Source organism: Bos javanicus, chromosome 24 (genome assembly GCF_032452875.1).
Source record: "Bos javanicus breed banteng chromosome 24, ARS-OSU_banteng_1.0, whole genome shotgun sequence".
In the NCBI taxonomy this organism is placed as follows: Eukaryota; Metazoa; Chordata; class Mammalia; order Artiodactyla; family Bovidae; genus Bos; species Bos javanicus.
Window position 1 is genome coordinate 35,109,469 of NC_083891.1, and position 18,755 is coordinate 35,128,223.

Genomic DNA, 18,755 nt, shown 5'->3' on the forward strand with positions numbered 1-18,755 from the left:
GCCCGCCAGGCTCCTCTGTCCATAGAACTCTCCAGGCCAGAATACTGGAGTGGGTAGCCATTTCCTTCTCCAGGGGATCAAACCAGGGTCTTCTGCATTGCAGGCAAATTCTTTACCAGCTGAGCTACCAGGGAAGCCCATAAGTTACTAAATCCATAACTAAAATAACTAAAGTTACTAAATCCATAGCTAAAATCGTTACACGCTGTTGAAAAAAATGAAATAACAAAAAGAATTTAAAGATATAACTGCCTAGGTAAATTAGTTATAATTTATAATTTTTCTCTAGGGCTTATTTCATTTATTTTAGTTCTATTCTAATCTTCTCATGTTTACTTAAAATGTCCTTTTGTAGAGAATTCCCTGGTGGTCCAGTGGTTTGGATTTGGGGTTTTCAGTGCCCTGGACCCCAGTTCGATCCCTATATCAGGGGACTAAGATCCCACAAGCTGCACGTCATGGCCAAAAAAGAAAAAAAAAAAAGTTCTTTTGTAAATTTGCTCTCCTTTTAACTTTAACCCTGGTCATATAATATATTTATGCCTGATATTGTTGCCGATTTCATATTGATGGACCTTCCCCTTCCTGCTTTGACTCTGTTGCCCTCTCCCTGCTTCTCTGTTGGCTGCTCCTCCTACTGACTGCTGTTGTTTACTGAGCACCTGTTGTAGTAAGTGCTTTCAGTATTTGCTGATCTCTTTTTAACAACCCAGAAAGGCAGTTAGTCCCCATTAGCTACATCCTCAATTTATAGATTAAATTTGTGCTTTTGTTCATTGAACATTCATTAAATACTTGCCAACTGCCAGGCATCTAGATGCAGACTGCAGCAAGTTTAAAAGTCACATATGGTATAGTCCCAGTACAGAAGTCACAGGTAATTTGAGAGGCTATGTAATTGCCTTGTCACACAGCTAGTCAGAGACAATTAAAACTAAAGCCTAATTTATTAGACTACTGGAAAATTGTGATATCAATATAAATTTAACATTAAACCCCACTATGCACAATTTAAATTAGAACTACAGTATATCTTTGCTTAGAAGAATTGTATATCCTTTATTGAAAGTTATAATTTTTTAAAATTCTCAGTATAAGAAATTCAATTAGTATAGAAAATGTAGAGAAAAAAGTCTCCAGCTCCTCAGAAATAACCAGTTAATAATTCCTTGACATATGCGAAGTTCTTTGTGCTATTTATGTTTGTATTTATTTCCTTTTTAAAAACAGTGCTTACAATTACTGCATTTGATTATTTTAATTATACTAGTGTTTTTGACAATTCTTAAATGAAGCAGTTTTGTTTAATCTTAATAAATTTCTTTGTTCTTCTGTATTTGTGTAGCTGTTTTATGCATTCCAAGATGATCGTTATCTCTACATGGTAATGGAGTACATGCCTGGTGGAGATCTTGTAAATTTAATGAGCAACTATGACGTGCCTGAAAAATGGGCCCGATTCTATACTGCAGAAGTAGTTCTTGCATTGGATGCAATCCATTCCATGGGTTTTATCCATAGGTAAAGATAAAAATGTTTAAAATTTCTCATTTGTCGAAGAGAGAAGCTAAAAATAAGTACTTTATTTGGTTAACACGTCCCACTCTGAGTCCACCTATTCTTCCATATGACATAAGTGGTATTTCAGGATTTAAAACTTTAAAATTTGTAGTTCTGACATTTCAATTTAGTGTTGATATAAATGTACTCTTTAATATTTCTTAATGATAAAGCTTTTATATAGTGTCCTGAAAAGTAGAATGTATAAGCTATTTTTTTAAGATATCTTCCAGGGTATTAAATGCTTTAAATTTTTACATTCAAATTAATTTGCTTTTGATTAGTGAATAGATCATACTTATTTGTTAGAAGGGTAGTTTCATTTGTTCTACAAACACCAATTGAATTCTCTGTGCAATTGCTGTGCTCAATGTCAGGGATACAAAAATGGAAGTGACTTAAGACCCTCTTTTAGGGTTATTTATGTATTTATCTATCTTGTGTGTTTTAGTTACTTTTTATGTTTGAATGTTACATTTTTTATGGTTATTCTCTCTCAAATGACTTGATTTTCCTTGTGGAAGAATCAAACTCTGCTTCAAAGGGAATATTATATGTCTTCTTCTGAGACATAACACATGAGAGAATGTCCCTGATGAAGTTCAGTTTATAGATGTGGAGAGAGAGTGCATATAGTTTAAAGGTGGTCTTAACCTAAACTGAGTGAGGATATTGGACCTAAAATCATTGCCTCATATAATTTTTATCAATTTATGACCTGTTTCAGAGATACTCTATTTTTTTTCCCTCCTCAGAGATGTGAAGCCTGATAACATGCTGCTGGATAAATCTGGACATTTGAAGTTAGCAGATTTTGGTACTTGTATGAAGATGAATAAGGTTAAATAATTAGATTTTAATTTAGTTTTGCTAATTCAAGATCGATACTTTTTACAAAATGTTTTAAGAATTTAAGAATTACTAACCATATCTGGACGTGTACAGAATCAATGTGCCCTGTCTTATTTGTTGGACTAAAATGCCATGGTTTCACTGTTGTGTTAGTAACTTGTGAGTACTTTATTTTTCCCCTCTCTGTTTAGGGGAAGTGTGGATTGCCAGATTTACTGAATTTTTTAAAATAACTCTGTAGTGTCTGCTATTTTAACTAGAAATGGGCTTAGTTTAAATGGCACTAAATACTAATGCCAATGTTAAAATGCGACCTTCATAAAAACTGGATTTCATTAATACATGTATTTTTTAGTGTTTTACTTAGCCTTCTATTAAACATGAAAAGATCTTACTACTTATTTTGGGAGTCAGTCATAAAAGATATCCATGCTCACTGTTTATATAATAACATGTACATGGCTGAAGTAGCAAGTATGCTGCTTTATTTTCAGTTGAAACAGTTTATATTCTTTGAAACTTATCATAGAAGAATAACCAGAAAGTTATATTTATTTCCAAAGGAAACTTAACTGGTTAGGAGGAAAGCCCTATGTGAGAACTTTTGTGTAAACATTGATCATTCTCTTGCATTAATACCAGCTACAGTAAGTAACAGGTATATATAGTTTTGTTTTTATTTTGGAGAGAAGTTTAAAATGTGTGGTAAACAGAGATCAGTGGGCTTAACACTATTACACCCTTTCTCCATGCATGTGACTTCCTATTTTATATGTGTACGGTCACTTCTTACATGTGTTTTTCTCTATTTCAAGTATAGTTAAATTGAATGACTATTTTAGTAAAAAACAATTAAATCACCTTTTATGTATTAATGTTATCAAGAGATTTGTTGTCAGTTTCTCAACATATTTGCCTTGACTTATATACTTGTTCTCTGCAGTTGAGATCTTACTGTTTCAACTGGGGGAATAATAAATGGTCTAAAAATAAAAGAATAATAAGTGGAAAATAATAAATTAATAAATTTACTATGTCTTTCTAGTGAAAGTTATTACAAAGTAAAGGTATCTGTAAGCATATACACACATGAATATATTATGTACATAATATGTATATAGGATTAAGCTATTTATTACTTTTTGTCAAGTTTGCATTAGGTTTTAATATGACCTTTTTATAAAGACTTAGAGTTCTACAGGTTATATTAAGAAAACACTTGTGTTGAATAATTGACACTTTACATTTATATCCTAATTGAAAATTTGACCTCTGTTTAGGAAGGCATGGTACGATGTGATACAGCAGTTGGAACACCTGATTATATTTCCCCTGAAGTATTAAAATCTCAAGGTGGCGATGGTTATTATGGACGAGAATGTGACTGGTGGTCAGTCGGGGTATTTTTATATGAAATGCTTGTAGGTAAGTAAAGGAGAATTTTATGTACCTCTAACAGTTGTTCATCTCCATACTTAGACTTGGCTTCTTCTGATAAAATATTACATTAAGTTAGCAATGTTGATTTTGTTAGTAGAAAACAGATTGATCCAAGCTGTGATCCAACCACACATACTTTGTGTGTTTTGACAAACTTGATGTGTTACTTCTTTTGGTGTATGTTTTTAGTTTATGCATAGTTAATTATCATTAAGCAGTAACATTGACTTTTCCTTGGAAGCTTATTTCTCTAAATGTATCTTAATTTGTTTTTGTTTTCCCTGTCAATTTGTCAGGTGATACACCATTTTATGCAGATTCTCTGGTTGGAACTTACAGTAAGATTATGAACCATAAAAATTCTCTTACCTTCCCTGATGATAATGACATATCAAAAGAAGCAAAAAATCTTATTTGTGCCTTCCTTACTGACAGGTAAATAATTTTAACATGGAACACTATTCAAGGAAACTTTGATTTTGCTGCTCAGTTTTTAAGGTCTATTTCTGAGCTCCTTTATTTATACTATTGAAATAAAAATGTTACCATTCTTCAAGTCATTCATGACAGTGAAACCTGCTGTAATTTTCTGATTTTTCTGGATCTCAATTACCTTACCTAAGAAATTGGGATAGTAAAAGATTCTTTTCTGATGACTAGATCAGATTGTAATTTTTTTCATTGTTAAAATTTTAACTTAAATATAAAGATGATAGTATATTTTATTGAGTCTGGTTTTGTTGTTGTTGTTCTTTTGGCCGTGCTGCACAGCTTGTGGACTCTTAGTTCCCCAACCAGGGATTGAACCCAGGCAGTGAAAAGGAATTCCCTGAGGGTTTTATTTTTTTTTTAGAAACATGTTAAAATCTCAAAAATTAGAGTGCATCTTAAGATCAATGGCATGTACTAATTTAATTGAGGGCATTTTTTTTCTCCTAGTGATAGAAAAATGATGATGCATCTTCCAGTTGATGCCATTTAATACTATATTGTGTAGTTGAAATTTGTTGAGGGGCTAGAACTTAAATGTTCTTGCGACCAGCTGAAACAGGAAAAGTAAATATGTGAAGTGATTGATTAGCTTGTTGGGGGAATCCTTTCAGTGTATATATTTGAATAGAAAATTGTCACATTGTAAGCTAAATATCTTAAAATTTTATTTGCCAGTTATACCTCAGTAAAGCTGGGGAAAAGATTTAATTATATCTGGCATATACTTTTTGAAATTAAGGAGATAGTGCAGAGCTATACAAAAAATAGTATTAGTATTTCCTACCTCCTTCCTTCATTAACATGGTCTTCTAGTTTCAACAAGCATTTTTTACAAATGTAAATGCACGTAAATGTCTTAGAAACAGAAATGGCATGTTACATATATATATATATCTCCTTGTCTTTTACTTCTAAAGTTTAAATATGAACCAGATGACTTACTAAGATTACATTTAAGGTTTAAGGTTGTATATGGTTAATGTAAGTACAAGAGGGGCTTTGTACCTTTAAATATGTTTCAATTTTGGATTCACTTTAATTGAAGTTAATTTATCCTCCTTCAGTATGTCCTTTAGAACCTGAAACATGATAGTTTTTGAAATTTCTATGTTTTAATATAAGCACTATATAAATGTAGTCTAATATAAAAACCATGCTGGGGTATAGAATTGAACAAGGGGCACAGCCTCTTCTCCACTGTGTCCTAGCCCTTTGTGGGAAGCAGACAAGCAAATGAGATACTTACTGTACAGAGATAAGTACTCTTAAGTATCATGTGCCGAAGAATCATGGAGAGTTTCCCTAATCCAGTCTGAGAGAGTCAGTGAAAGTTATTAAAAGTGTCTCATTATATCTAAAGCAGTTTGTCTTTCAACTCATGAAAAAGTTTGAGATTTTTGTTGTTTACAAATGCTCTACTAAAGCACATGGTGCTGAGTTCCTCTTTCCAGTTCAACTAAAGGCACATTTTAAAATGTTTTTTTTCTGTGCCTACCGAAGAGGCCAAGGATCAGTAGCTTGTCCCATTCAGTTCAGTTCAGTCGCTGAGTCGTGTCCGATTCTGCAACCCCATGAACTGCAGCACGCCAGGCCTCCCTGTCCATCACCAACTCCCAGAGTCCACCCAAACCCATGTCCATTGAGTCGGTGCTGCCATCCAACCATCTCATCCTCTGTCGTCCCCTTCTCCTCCTGCCCTCAATCTTTCCCAGCATCAGGGTCTTTTCAAATGAGTCACCTCTTCGCATCAGGTGGCCAAAGTATTGGAGTTTCAGCTTCAACATCAGTCCTTCCAATGAACACCCAGGACTGATCTCCTTTAGGATGGAGTGGTTGGATCTCCTTGCAGTCCAAGGGACTCTCAAGAGTCTTCTCCAACACCACAGTTCAAAAGCATCAATTCTTCTGCACTCAGCTTTCTTTATAGTTCAACTCTCACATCCATACATACCACTGGAAAAACCATAGCCTTGACTAGCTGGACTTTTGTTGACAAAGTAATATCTCTGCTTTTGAATATGCTATCTAGGTTGGTCATAACTTGCCTTCCAAGGAGTAAGCGTCTTTTAATTTCATGGCTGCAGTCACCATCTGTAGTGATTTTGAAGCCCCAAAAAATAAAGTCAGCCACTGTTTCCACTGTTTCCCCATCTATTTTCCATGAAGTGATGGGACCAGATGCCATGATCTTAGTTTTCTGAATGTTGAGTTTTAAGGTAACTTTTTCATTCTTCTCTTTCACTTTCATCAAGAGGCTCTTTAGTTCTTCACTTTCTGCCATAAGGGTGGTGTCATCTGCGTATCTGAGGTTATTGATATTTCTCCTGGCAGTCTTGATTCCAGCTTGTGCTTCCTTCAGCCCAGTGTTTCTCATGATGTACTCTGCATAGAAGTTAAATAAGCAGGGTGACAATATACAGCCTTGATGTACTCCTTTTCCTATTTGGAACCAGTCTGTTGTTCCATGTCCAGTTCTAACTGTTGCTTCCTGACCTGCATATGGTTACTCAAGAGGCAGGTCAGGTGGTCTGCTGTTCCCATCTCTTTCAGAATTTTCCACAGTTTATTGTGATCCACCCAGTCAAAGGCTTTGGCATAGTCTATAAAGCTCTCAATTTTGTAGGAGAGTCAAGAATGAGTTGTCATTGGTGTTTGGTCAGAAATATTTACTAGAGGATAAAATGGAAATTTTATATTTAAAATATCTTTTGGAGTTTTTGTAAGCTGCTGGTGTGAAAGTTGTTAGTTGCAAAAAAATATATTTACCACTATTAAAAAACCTATCAGGAAAATTCATTAGGCTAATGAAGCAAGGAAAGTGATTCATCTGGTTATTTGTTGTCAGTAGAAAAACCATGGAGGATCAATAAATCTGTGGGGTTTTTTGGTGTGTGTGTGTTTTTCTTTGGAAAAAATTCTTTAATATTCTCAGTCTTCAACTTATTTTTTATGTATGCTCAAAATTATCCTGATAGTCAACATAATTTCAGGGAGACATAGAATTGTATTTATCATCTTGCACAAACTTAGCATTATGTCCCAAATAAATATGAATAGATAATAGTAATAAAATCTTAAATGATTAATGATTTTTCTCCTTTTCTCTCTATTCAGAGAGGTGAGATTAGGGCGAAATGGTGTAGAAGAAATCAAACGACATCTCTTCTTCAAAAATGATCAGTGGGCTTGGGAAACACTTCGAGACAGTAAGTTGTTTCTTCTTGCACACTACAGTGAATATTTGAAAGCAGTTGTGGTAAATAGTCTCTTGGAACTGCCTTCCTAAAATAAGTGTATATCTGATGAAAATCCAAAGCTATGTAAGTGTTGTCCTAACCTAGTTAAAGAGAGACTGTTTGATAATATTGGGGAAAATATACTGCTCCCTCTCTATGCCAAGATGAAATGTTATGTATGTGTAATGGAGTTGGGCTCAGTAGTCATAATGCGATACTTGATCTTTGTTGAATTGCTTGGTATAGACTTCAGTATCTCATTATAGAGGAAGTCCAGTAATTAAGAGGTAATATTTCTCGTGAAAAAAAAAAAAAAAGTTTATTCTCTTGTTTTTGCTAAAACCTAAAGTATAAGGAGGTTCTATCAGAATTTAATTTGTGGTAGCATATAAGAAATTATGATATGCTTGGTTCCATCAGACTTGCAGCTTGCAATAAAAATAAATAAAAATTGGTAGTATGCAGGAAGTTAATTTTCAGTCCATTTAGACTATTTCCCTGTTTTAAAAACAGTGGAGATTATGACAGTTCACAGAAAACCTTGTTTAACGTAGCTGAATTGAAATCATAATGGCACCAAAGGTTCCCATGATCTTTGTGGATTTGGGAGGCCAAGAATTCACCTTTCCCTTGCTGAAGTCTCAGAAATTGTTCCCTTTTTCACTTAGCAGAGAAAGAATAGTGTATGTTAGCCCTTAACTTCCTGCTGCAGCATCAGCAATGGACAGTAATTACGAAATGAACTCAGCTGTTTTAGAAACAGTTACAAATTAGGTATTCCTCTTAAGATCTGCCTATCTAGGTGAGATTGCAAGAGATGATTCTTTTTAATTTTGAAGAAACAGATCATGCAGGTTTGCCAATATTAGTGAAATATCCTTGTTATCATATTGCCTTCAGGTACAGTACATATATGGTACTAAGCTGTAAAACTGACTACAGAGGGGAAAAGGGGAAATAAAATTTTCTGGAAATTAAGAAATGACACCACTGCAGATACTGACATTGTTGTCTGGAGAAGCTGCAGGAGCTGCGTCACCTTGAGAGACTCTATTAACAGTTAGTTATACACTGGGAAATAAGGAACTTCCCCCTCCTCATAAGTAAATGTTTATTGATAACAATAAACATTTATAATAAACATAATAAATGATTATTGTTTGCCTGTTGCAAGAGAAGCTTGCAAGACAGAGATGAGTAGAGTGAGATGATAAGTGGGTGCCTTGCAAAATTCTGTTTTTTATTCAAATTATGCTCTCAGTAAAGTTTCAGAAGGCTGGAAACATACGTTTACAATTGTAAAGCAGAGAAAATTTAAAAAGAGAACTGCAGAAACTAACAAGTACTATCTTTCTGTTCTTTTTCAAAGTGAAGCTATGCATAAATAACTCCAGAGTAACCATACAATAATTCACTGTTAAAAGTAGGGAAGACATAATTCCTTTTGTGTATTGAAAGTTGGTATTAATTAGGAGAGGAGGCAGTCTAGTCAGCAAGCACTGACAACCTGCTGTATCCTGAGCACAGCTCTATTGCAGACACTAGGAAAACAGCTCATAGTCTAGTGGAATTGAGGCATCCACATCAGTGGCGTTTTTTATATTACACTTCCTTACTATAACTGTTTATGGAAAAAGCAAGTAAGATGAATTGTGTCTTTGATTGAAATCAAATGAACTGCATGTTTAAAGAATTTCTATAAATAGGTAGTATTATCAGTAGTATTGTTAGCATTTTTGTATCTTTTTTTACCTATGGTTTTGCTACAGTCTACTTAGATATAATGTACTTCAGCATTTTGAGAGCTTTCCCTAATCCTTATAGCTTCTATTTTGTGCTTACTGTAAAAAAATAAACAAAAATTGAAGTCTGTAGAACTTACTGTTCTATTCTTCCTTTTCTCTCTTCCTACCCCTTCTTTACTTCCCACCTCTAAAATACCAAGAATACTTCTATTCTGAACTGACCTCTCTGACCTGCCAAGATTTTAAAAATTATATAACAGTTATAGTTCTTTTTAATTTTCTTTTGCCTCTCTAATTTTCTTTGGCAAGATTTCTTGCTGTTTTGCAAATAATAGTTCTTTTGGTAGTTTTACCACTTACATGTCTGCAAGTTATAACAGCAATCTTCACCATCTGTTCCTTGGTCGTGTGGGAGCAGGGTACAAATACAAAACAGCTTGATTTTTGGCAGAATTTCCACAAGCTTCCTGATCTTACTTACTCTTAATTTAGAGGCACTAAGTATTCAGACTGTAAAATTACTTTTTCCACTCATTTGGGATAGAATTGAAGAAATGACAGATTAAAGACAAGAAGAAATGAGAAGACCTAAATAGCTTTCTACCTGCTAGCTTTGCTGGCAGGTCACACTACTAGCAGATGACAACATCAGGACTCAAGTCTCAGTCTGTTTGACTCCAACATCTTTGATCTTGTGAAATACCATGTACCATTTAAAGATTTCTACTGTTTAGTATTATATAGATTAGAAATGCAGGGGATTGGCACTTGCTGGCAGTTAAATTTTAGGGAAAACAAAATTATAACATTTATTACATATAATAACATTATTAATAATGCTATCTTACATATAACATGTGGTTACTTGAAAAACTTTGCCATTCATGATCTCATTTCAGATAAGATATTGCCATTACTTAATCTACCTTTTAGTTGATGGGAGACACTTATGGTTAACTGGGGTAACTGTCAAAATGTGTGATGAGTTTTCATTTTAGTTAAAAGCAAACAATTAATTGTATGCACATATGTGCTACTTTAGGTTCTGTTTTTCCATCAGGTCTGGTGTCCTCTCTTAGGATTTTATATTTTCATGAAAAAGATAATCAATGTAGGCTTCGTGGATAAAAAATTTAGGACCTAGCAAATTTTAGGGTCTTAGAAGTTTAGACTGCCTCAGCATTATATTGGGTTCTTGTTAACAAAAAATAAACTTTAAGAAAGATTATCTCTTTTTTATTGTCATAAAGGATAAATATCTTAAAATTTGCCATTGTAACCATTTTTAAGGACACAGTTCAGTAGCATTAAGCACCTTCAGATTGCTGTGTAACCACATCACCGCCCATTTTCAGAACTTTTCTATCACTCCAAACTAAGTCTCTGTAACACATTAAAGCTTAAATCTCCATTCTCCCCTTATCCCAACCCTCAGTGGCCACTGTTCTGATTTATGAATTTGAGTGTTCTTGGTGCTTCAAACAAGTGAATTCATATATTCTTTATCTTTTGAGATTGACATTTCACTAGCTTGTCTTCAGGATTCATCCATATTATAGCTTGCATCAGAATTTCATTCCATTTTAAGGCTGAATAGTATTCCATTGTGTGTTCATACCACTTTTTAAAAAAATCCGTTCTTCTATTGACTGATACTTCAGGATGCTTGTCCTTTTAGCTATGGTGAGTAATGTTTCTCTGGTCATTGTTATACAAGTATCTGTCAGAGTAATTGCTTTCCATTCTTTTGAGTTAATTTTTATATATAGTGTAAGATAAGACTCCAACTTCATTCTTTTGCATATAGATATCCAGTTTTCCCAGCACCATTTGTTGAAATGACTGTCCTTTTTTCCTTGAATAGTGTTGGTACCCTTATCAAAAAGCATTTGAACATATAATGTGAGGGTTTAATCTCTGAACTCTCTATTATACTCCATTGATCTATATACCTGTCTTTATGCCAGTACTACACAATTTGGATTGTGGTAGCTTTGTAGTAGCTTTTGAAATCAGAAAGTCTGAATCTTCCAACTTTGTTCTTCTTTTTCAAGATTGTTTTGATTACGGGCATACCTGGCTTTGTTGGCTTCACAGATAGCTGCAGTTTTTAAAAACTGAAGATCTGTGGCAACACTGTGTGGTCAGATGATGGTTAGCATTTTTTAGCAGTGAAATATTGTTTCGTTAAGGCCTTAATTTTAAATTAGGTTTTTAATTTTAACAGTTTCTAAAACATAATGCTGTTGCACACAGAACAGACTATATTATAGTGTTAACATAACTTCTGTACATGCTGGGGAGCCAAAGAAAAGTTATATGAGTCACTTTATTGCACTGTTTGCTTTATTGTTCTGATCTGAAGTGGAACTCACAATATTTGTAAGGTATGCCTGTATTGGGGATCCCTTGAGATTCCGTATGAACTTTAGAATGGGTTTTTCCATTCCTGAAAAAAAAGATAGTGGAATTTTTAGAGCAATTACTGAATGTGTTTCCAGTTAGGCTGCCTTTTATTTTCTTTTCTTGCCTGTTTGCTCTGACTAGAACTTTCAACATGTTGTTGAATAGCAGTAGCGTAATTGAGCATCCTTCTTTGTCTTGTTCCTGATCGTTGGGGAAAAGCTTTCAATCTTTCCCTGTTGTGTGTGATGTGGGCTGTGGGTTTTTCAATAGTGCCCTTTATTATATTGAGGAAGTTCTCTTCTATGCCTTGTTGACTGAATATTTTTATCATGAAAGTGTGTTGGATTTTGTAAAATGCCATTTCTGTGTTATTTGAAATAATCATGTGGGTTTTTTCCTTCATGCTATTAATGTGATGTATTACACTGATTAACTTTCATGTGGTGAGCCACCCTGGAATATATCCCACTTGATCATAGCTTATAACCCTCTTAATATGCGGCTACCTTCAATTTGTTAGTATTTTGTTAAAGATTTTTGCATCAGGGGATATTGGTTTGTGTTTTTTTCTTGTGGTGTCTTGGTTGGCTTTGGTGTCAGAGTAATTCTGGCTTCATGGGATGAATTAGGAAATGTTTTATCCTCTTCTGTCTTTAGTAAATTGTGAGGATTGGGATTAAGTCTTCTTTAAGTGTTTGATGGAATTCAGTTGTGAAACCATCTTGTCTTGGGCTTTTGTTGAGACATTTTTTGTTATTGATTAAATCTCTTACCATAGGTCTTTTCAAATTTCTTTTACAAGTAAGTTTTGATAGTTTGTGTTTCTGGAATTTGTCATTTCATCTCGGTTATCTAATATGTTGGTGTACAATTGTTCATAGTTTAAAAATTTTATCCCTTTTATTTGTAGAAGCTTGATGATTATGTCCCCACTTTAATTTCTGATTTTAGTTGTTCATGTGTCTTCTCCTTTTTTCTTATTGAAGTAAAAGATTTGCCAATTTGATTGATCTTTTTAAAGAACCAATTATTTGTTAATTTTCATGGTTCATTTTCTGTTACATATTTTATTTACTTGCATTTTGATCTGTATTTTTTCTTTGCTTCCTCTAGCTTTGGGCTTGATTTGCTCTTTTTCTAGTTTCTTAGAGTGTCAGTCTGGGTTGTTGATTTGAGATCCTTTTTTTATATAACATAGGCATTTATAAATAAAGTGCTTCCCTAAGTATTGCTTTCACTGAATCCCATAAGTTTTGGTATATTGTTTTCATTTTCATTTATCTCAAAGCATTTTCTTTCTTTCTTTCTTTTTCATTTCTTCAACTCATGGTTTAAGAGAATACTGTTTAATTTCCACATATTTGTTAATCTTCTAATTTTCCTTCTATTATTGACTTCTTGTTTCATTCTATTGTGGTTGGAGAAAATGCTTCGTATAATTTCAGCCTCTTTAAATTTATTGTATTTTGAACTAACATACAGTCTGTCCTGGAGAAGTCCCATGTGCACTTGAGAAAAATATGTATTCTGCTATTGGTGTTGGGGTGTGCTTTATTTTTCTGTTGTATCTATTTGGTTTACAGTGTTATTCAAGTCCTCCATTTTCTTATTCATCTTCTGTTTGGATTTTTTGTTCACTATTAAAAGTGGGTTATTGAAGACACTCTTAGAACTGTTTCCTTTATGTCGTTTATATGTGTATATGTGTATCTTTGGAACTGTTGTTGTATGCACATATGTTTATCATTGTTGTATCTCCTTCATCAGTTGACCCCTTTATCAATATACAATGTCTTCACCTCATACTGGTCAGAATGGCCATCATCAAAAAAAGTCTACAGATAACAAATTCTGGAAAGTATGTGGTCTCTACCCACCAGATATCAGCAACATCCCTCCCCCAGTTGTGACAACGAAAATTATGCACCCAGATATTTCTGACATTCAGACATTGCTGAATATCTCTGAGGGGCCAAAATTGTCCTTAATTGAGAACTTTAGACATTGCTGAATATCCCTGAGGGCCTAGACTTGCCCCTGATTGAAAACTACTGTTTTAAGGTTAAATTTGTGCTAAGAGGATGTACTACATAAGGAATGACAATCCTTTTTTCCCATCTTTCCACAAATTAGGCAGTTAATGTCAGGAAGCTAGAATCGTCTAGTTGGGCAGTTTTCTTGGCCATTAAGGAAAGAAAATGGTGGAAAAGCTCTTTTCCTGTTTACTGTTAGAACTGCAGCTTCTTTTGATTAAATGTGTTGTTTCATTCCCAGGTTTATCTAATAGGTCACTGTATCTGAGATGCACAACAATAGTTAACCTCTTGCCTGGAATACCCAGATGATTTAGTAGAGCAGTAATTCAAATTATGTGTGAAATGAAGATTGTAATGTCAGTTACTTCTGTTTGCTCTTCTTCATCTTTTTCTCTTAGGGAACATGAAATGACTGTATGTAAAATAATTATTGAATGTTTTGATGATAATATTTCAGTGATGTTTTATTATACTCCTGAATCTTTAAACTAGAAAATGTTTTTCCAAAAATTTATTTTAGTATGTACTTTCTGTAGTGTAGTTAAACTTCAAAAGAAGACAGTACTAGTTTCATATGATATTTTCTATGTCATGAAGATTTGCATTGTCACATACAGTTTTATTTTAAGTGTATATGGGTCTTGTTTCCCATCAAGTTTAGAACTCCTGAAGAAGATTCTTTGTTGAGGTTTTGTATCCCTGCTCTCTTTTCCCAACAGCCATTTTATAAGACTTACCTGAGTTGTCCCCTAATCACTTAATTCAAGGAAGGTTAACTATTGGTAGTCTGAAAATATAATTCAAAATACTTTGCTCCTATTCAGTATATCATAATAATAACCAATAATGGAAAAGAATCTGGGAAAAAAACAAAAATATACATACACACACACACACACACACACACACACATATACATAAGTGAATCACTTAGCTTTATACCTGAAACACAATATTGTAAATCAACATTAATTGGAAAAAAACCCCAAAACTTTGCTCTTATAGAGCTATTGAGCCAGTGGGGAGGGGAATACTGATTATCTAGATTCTAGATAAGTAAAAATATTTCAATAACAAATATTAACTATATCCAAGACTGCTAAGAGAGGTAACTGATTTCTAGTTTGCTATAGAGCAGATTAGCAAGTGAAATACTATATATGAAGCTAACCAACTTTAAGTGCAATTTGTTTTGCCCTATAGTTTCTGAACAGTCTTTTCTGTAGTCCTGATTGCTTTTGCACATCTTATACTACAATGTATTTTAAAACAAACCTTAATAATACTTGACTTGTAATACTCAAACTTGAGGTATATATGATAATTATCATAATTATTTTTGAAATAATTGATTTACAGAATTATATAATCAGTGATCTGTAGCTGCTGATTAATAATCCTAGTAAAGCTTATTGTAATAGAATTAAGCCCATTTAGAATTTGTGGTTCACAAGTTATTTATATGTAGGAAATCGTTAGTAATTAGTGCAAAATCATTGCTTCACTTGATACTAAATTTGAAATGAACTACTTTTGTTTCTGTTTTTAGCTGTAGCACCAGTTGTACCTGATTTAAGTAGTGACATAGACACAAGTAACTTTGATGACTTGGAAGAAGATAAAGGAGATGAAGAAACATTCCCTATACCTAAAGCTTTTGTTGGCAATCAACTACCTTTTGTAGGATTTACATATTATAGCAATCGTAGGTAAGTATGCTACACATTGGTTTTGGGGGTAGGCACTGATTTTGTTGTAGTCATATTATTTTCTTAGGGATATCTAAAATTCACTTTAGAACATTTAAAGTAAATTTAATGGTGTATAAAAAGATATATTAATATGTCACATTCACCAATTAATTATATTTCCAGGATTTTGTATTTAGTATCTTTTAAAATCATCCATGCTCAGGATATTGTTTTTCAGAAATTCTTTGCTGAATAACTTAATGTTTCTTCACATTACAGCTATTAATGGGTCAAGAGATTCTGTTACTGTTGATATTTTGCTTAATCCTGTTATCCAAAGAGTTCTGGTTTTATAATGCATTTTTAAACAGTATGTAGTCTTCTAGCATTATCATTGCTATATTGGTGTTACAAAAGGCCTATAGTTTTTAATTCTTCAAAAATTAAGTGATTCCTCCCTAAAACTTCTCAGTGAATTCACTATATTTTACGTTATAAGGCCTTGTGACCTTAGGCAAATAGCTTTGATCTTTTATACCTTCATTTTCTCAAAAATACAGATGATGGGGATAATATTTGTGTCTCAGGGTTGTGTAGGGGTTAAATAAATCAAAATACAGTAAAACTTAGAGCAATGCTCTGCATGGCATAAGCACGCAGTGTTATTATTATCATTAGTATTAGCTAATGTTAGTTTTAGCTTTTCTAGTGGACTTCAGATACAAGTTAAACATTTCACTTTACTTTTATATGCTGGTCATTCATTCAACAGACACATTTGACAGTCTACTCTTTGTCAGATATAAGGATTAATAAGATACAGAGTCTTCTCTTGAGATGTTCATATCCTAGTGAGGAAATGGATAAGTTGTACAATGTAGGTTGGCGAATACTACACAACAGAAATCTAAATAAAGTGCTACATCAGTATATAAAAGTGAACTGAACTATATGGCAGCATCAACTGGGTATGTCAAATCTGCTTGATCAATTTATTTTAGAATATGTACTTCTAGTCAAATTATACTCTATTAAAATGGTAGTAGACATTTGAATTTCTTGGAGTAACGATTAAATTTGAGGTTATTATAGCTCTCTTTCTTTTAACGTGAAACATCTTGTCATTTTAGTCAAAACTTTTAATAAGAGGTTAATTCAAGTCAAGTTTACAAAACAGGAATTCAGTTTAGTCCTGCGTTAGGAAATTTCTCCAGTAATCCAACTATAAGACAATAATTTTGTTCTTTTGATGCTAGAATACTTTCTCTGTATCATCAGACAAGTAGGTAATACTTGAGTTTTGACCCCTAGAAAAAGATAGTATTTTAATCTCTTTCCCTCCCTAATACTCTATGACTGTAATATTGAAACTATTTTATATTGAAATGCACAGAGAGTCTGTAAAGTGGTATGTTTGTTCCAGCATTCTTTCTTTTTTTTCTCTTTTAAAAACTTTATATTTTTATCAATTATTCTCTGTTTTGAGTGTTCTGAAACACTCAAGATGTTGATATAACAACCCCCCTAAGTGTTTTTAGATTTTCTATAGTAGAGTTCAGCAGTTAATTACTTTTTCTACACAAAAGTGATTACTTTTTCTACACAAAGGTAATCTTGAATTAAATAATCATTATATACACACGTGCACTATTTGTACTACATTATCATACTCTAGATTATGTTCTGTGATTTTTCCTTGTATTCATGTCTCGTGAAAGTGAAGTTGCTCAGTCATGTCCAACTCTTTGTGACCCCATGGACTGTATGTAGCCCACCAGGCTCCTTTGTCCATGGGATTCTCCAGGCAAGAATACTGGAGTGGGTTGCCATTTCCTTCTTCAGGGGATCTTCCTGATCCAGGGTTTCAACCCAGGTCTCCCTCACTGCAGGCAGACTCTTTACTGACTGAGCCACCAGGGAAGACCACTTCAGACCTAACTGTGGGTTTTATTTAATATATGTGTTATTTCTGTGTTATGTTTGTAAAAATGAAGAATTAAGAACCTGCACTCAAGTTTTAAAAGCAGAGTAAGTTCAAAAAATAGGCATATCGTATTTGTTACTGGTTGCTACTTGATATTAAAGACTGTTTTGTTTTCTTTTAAAAACTTTTTTTCTTCCCAGATACTTATCTTCAGCAAATCCTAACGATAACAGAACTAGCTCTAATGTGGATAAAAGCTTGGTAGGTATTTTCTTATTGTTACTTTTTTAAAAGTTTTTTTGTGGATAATGTATTTTGTATGCATGATACTAATATATATATTGCTTCCAAATGTGTAGTTAGTGAGCCTGATTTTTTTATTTGGCCATGACAAGTCTTACGTTGTAACATGTGAACTCTTGGGATCTAGTTCTCTGACCAGGAATCGAACCTGGGCCCTCTGCATTGGGAGCTCAGAGTCTTAACCACTGGACCACCAGGGAAGTCCCGAGCCTAAATTTTTATAGCATTTTTTTACCTACTGTTTCCTCTCCTGTTTGATTTTTTTGCCTGAATATCGAATGGGATATTATATGTGGAAGCAGTTAATAAACTACACGTTGCTACACAGGTTGACAGAGGTGGTCTTTTTAGTCTTTGGAATTAGGAATTTATGAGAAGTCAGTACCTCAGGTAGGATCTTGACAGGGAAACAGATGGCACATTCAGAAGGTTTAAATGAGAGTTTTTTGTGTGTGATAAAATTTATGTAACATAGAATTTACCATTTTATTAACACCATTTTTAAGTGACATTAAGCACCCTCACATTGTTATGTGGTCATCACCACTGTCATCTCAAGAACTTTTTCTTCATCCCAGACTAAAACTTGGTACCCATTAAAGTCTGCATTCCACTCTCCCTCCAGCCCCTGATAACTGCTGTCTTTACTTTCAGTCTCTATGAATTTGACTATTCTAGTGAAATCATACAATATTTGACCTTTTGTGGTTGGCTTATTTTACTTAATGTTCTCAAGGCTCAAACATGTTGTAGATGTGTCAGAATTTCATTCCTTTTTAAGGCTTAATATATTCTGTCATATCTATATACCACATTTTGTTTGTTTATGAAGTGAGAGTTTAATGAAGGGACTGTAAATGGTGTTACGAGCAGGATCACAGGGAGCAATAAATAAAAGGTGTAAAGCAGCCATTGATTGATAGTAGTGGGAAGCCATTGCCCCTAGTCTGAAGGACGAGGAGAGACAAATCTTATTCCCACAGCTCAGAGAGAATGTGTAGAATCATGAAAGAGGAGCATAGAACATAGAACACTGCCAAAGCCACAATAAGGCAAGAGGAGAGTGAGGA

General features: G+C 33.7%; 1 protein-coding gene and 1 non-coding gene across 4 annotated transcripts in view; one reads left to right on the forward strand and one right to left on the reverse strand.

Moving 5' to 3' along the window:
- Positions 1-18,755, forward strand: part of ROCK1 (Rho associated coiled-coil containing protein kinase 1) — a 124,723-nt gene that overhangs the window by 60,420 nt on the left and 45,548 nt on the right. For all 3 annotated transcript variants that reach the window (XM_061399800.1, XM_061399801.1, XM_061399802.1), the window contains 7 exons: positions 1,346-1,521; positions 2,316-2,400; positions 3,693-3,837; positions 4,149-4,287; positions 7,459-7,550; positions 15,317-15,476; positions 17,583-17,643. In XM_061399800.1, coding sequence (XP_061255784.1) covers positions 1,346-1,521; positions 2,316-2,400; positions 3,693-3,837; positions 4,149-4,287; positions 7,459-7,550; positions 15,317-15,476; positions 17,583-17,643 — 858 coding nt within the window. The remainder of the gene's footprint in view (positions 1-1,345; positions 1,522-2,315; positions 2,401-3,692; positions 3,838-4,148; positions 4,288-7,458; positions 7,551-15,316; positions 15,477-17,582; positions 17,644-18,755) is intronic.
- On the reverse strand, positions 17,813-17,885 carry TRNAG-CCC (transfer RNA glycine (anticodon CCC)). Its single transcript has one exon. It is a non-coding gene; the product is annotated as a tRNA-Gly (tRNA).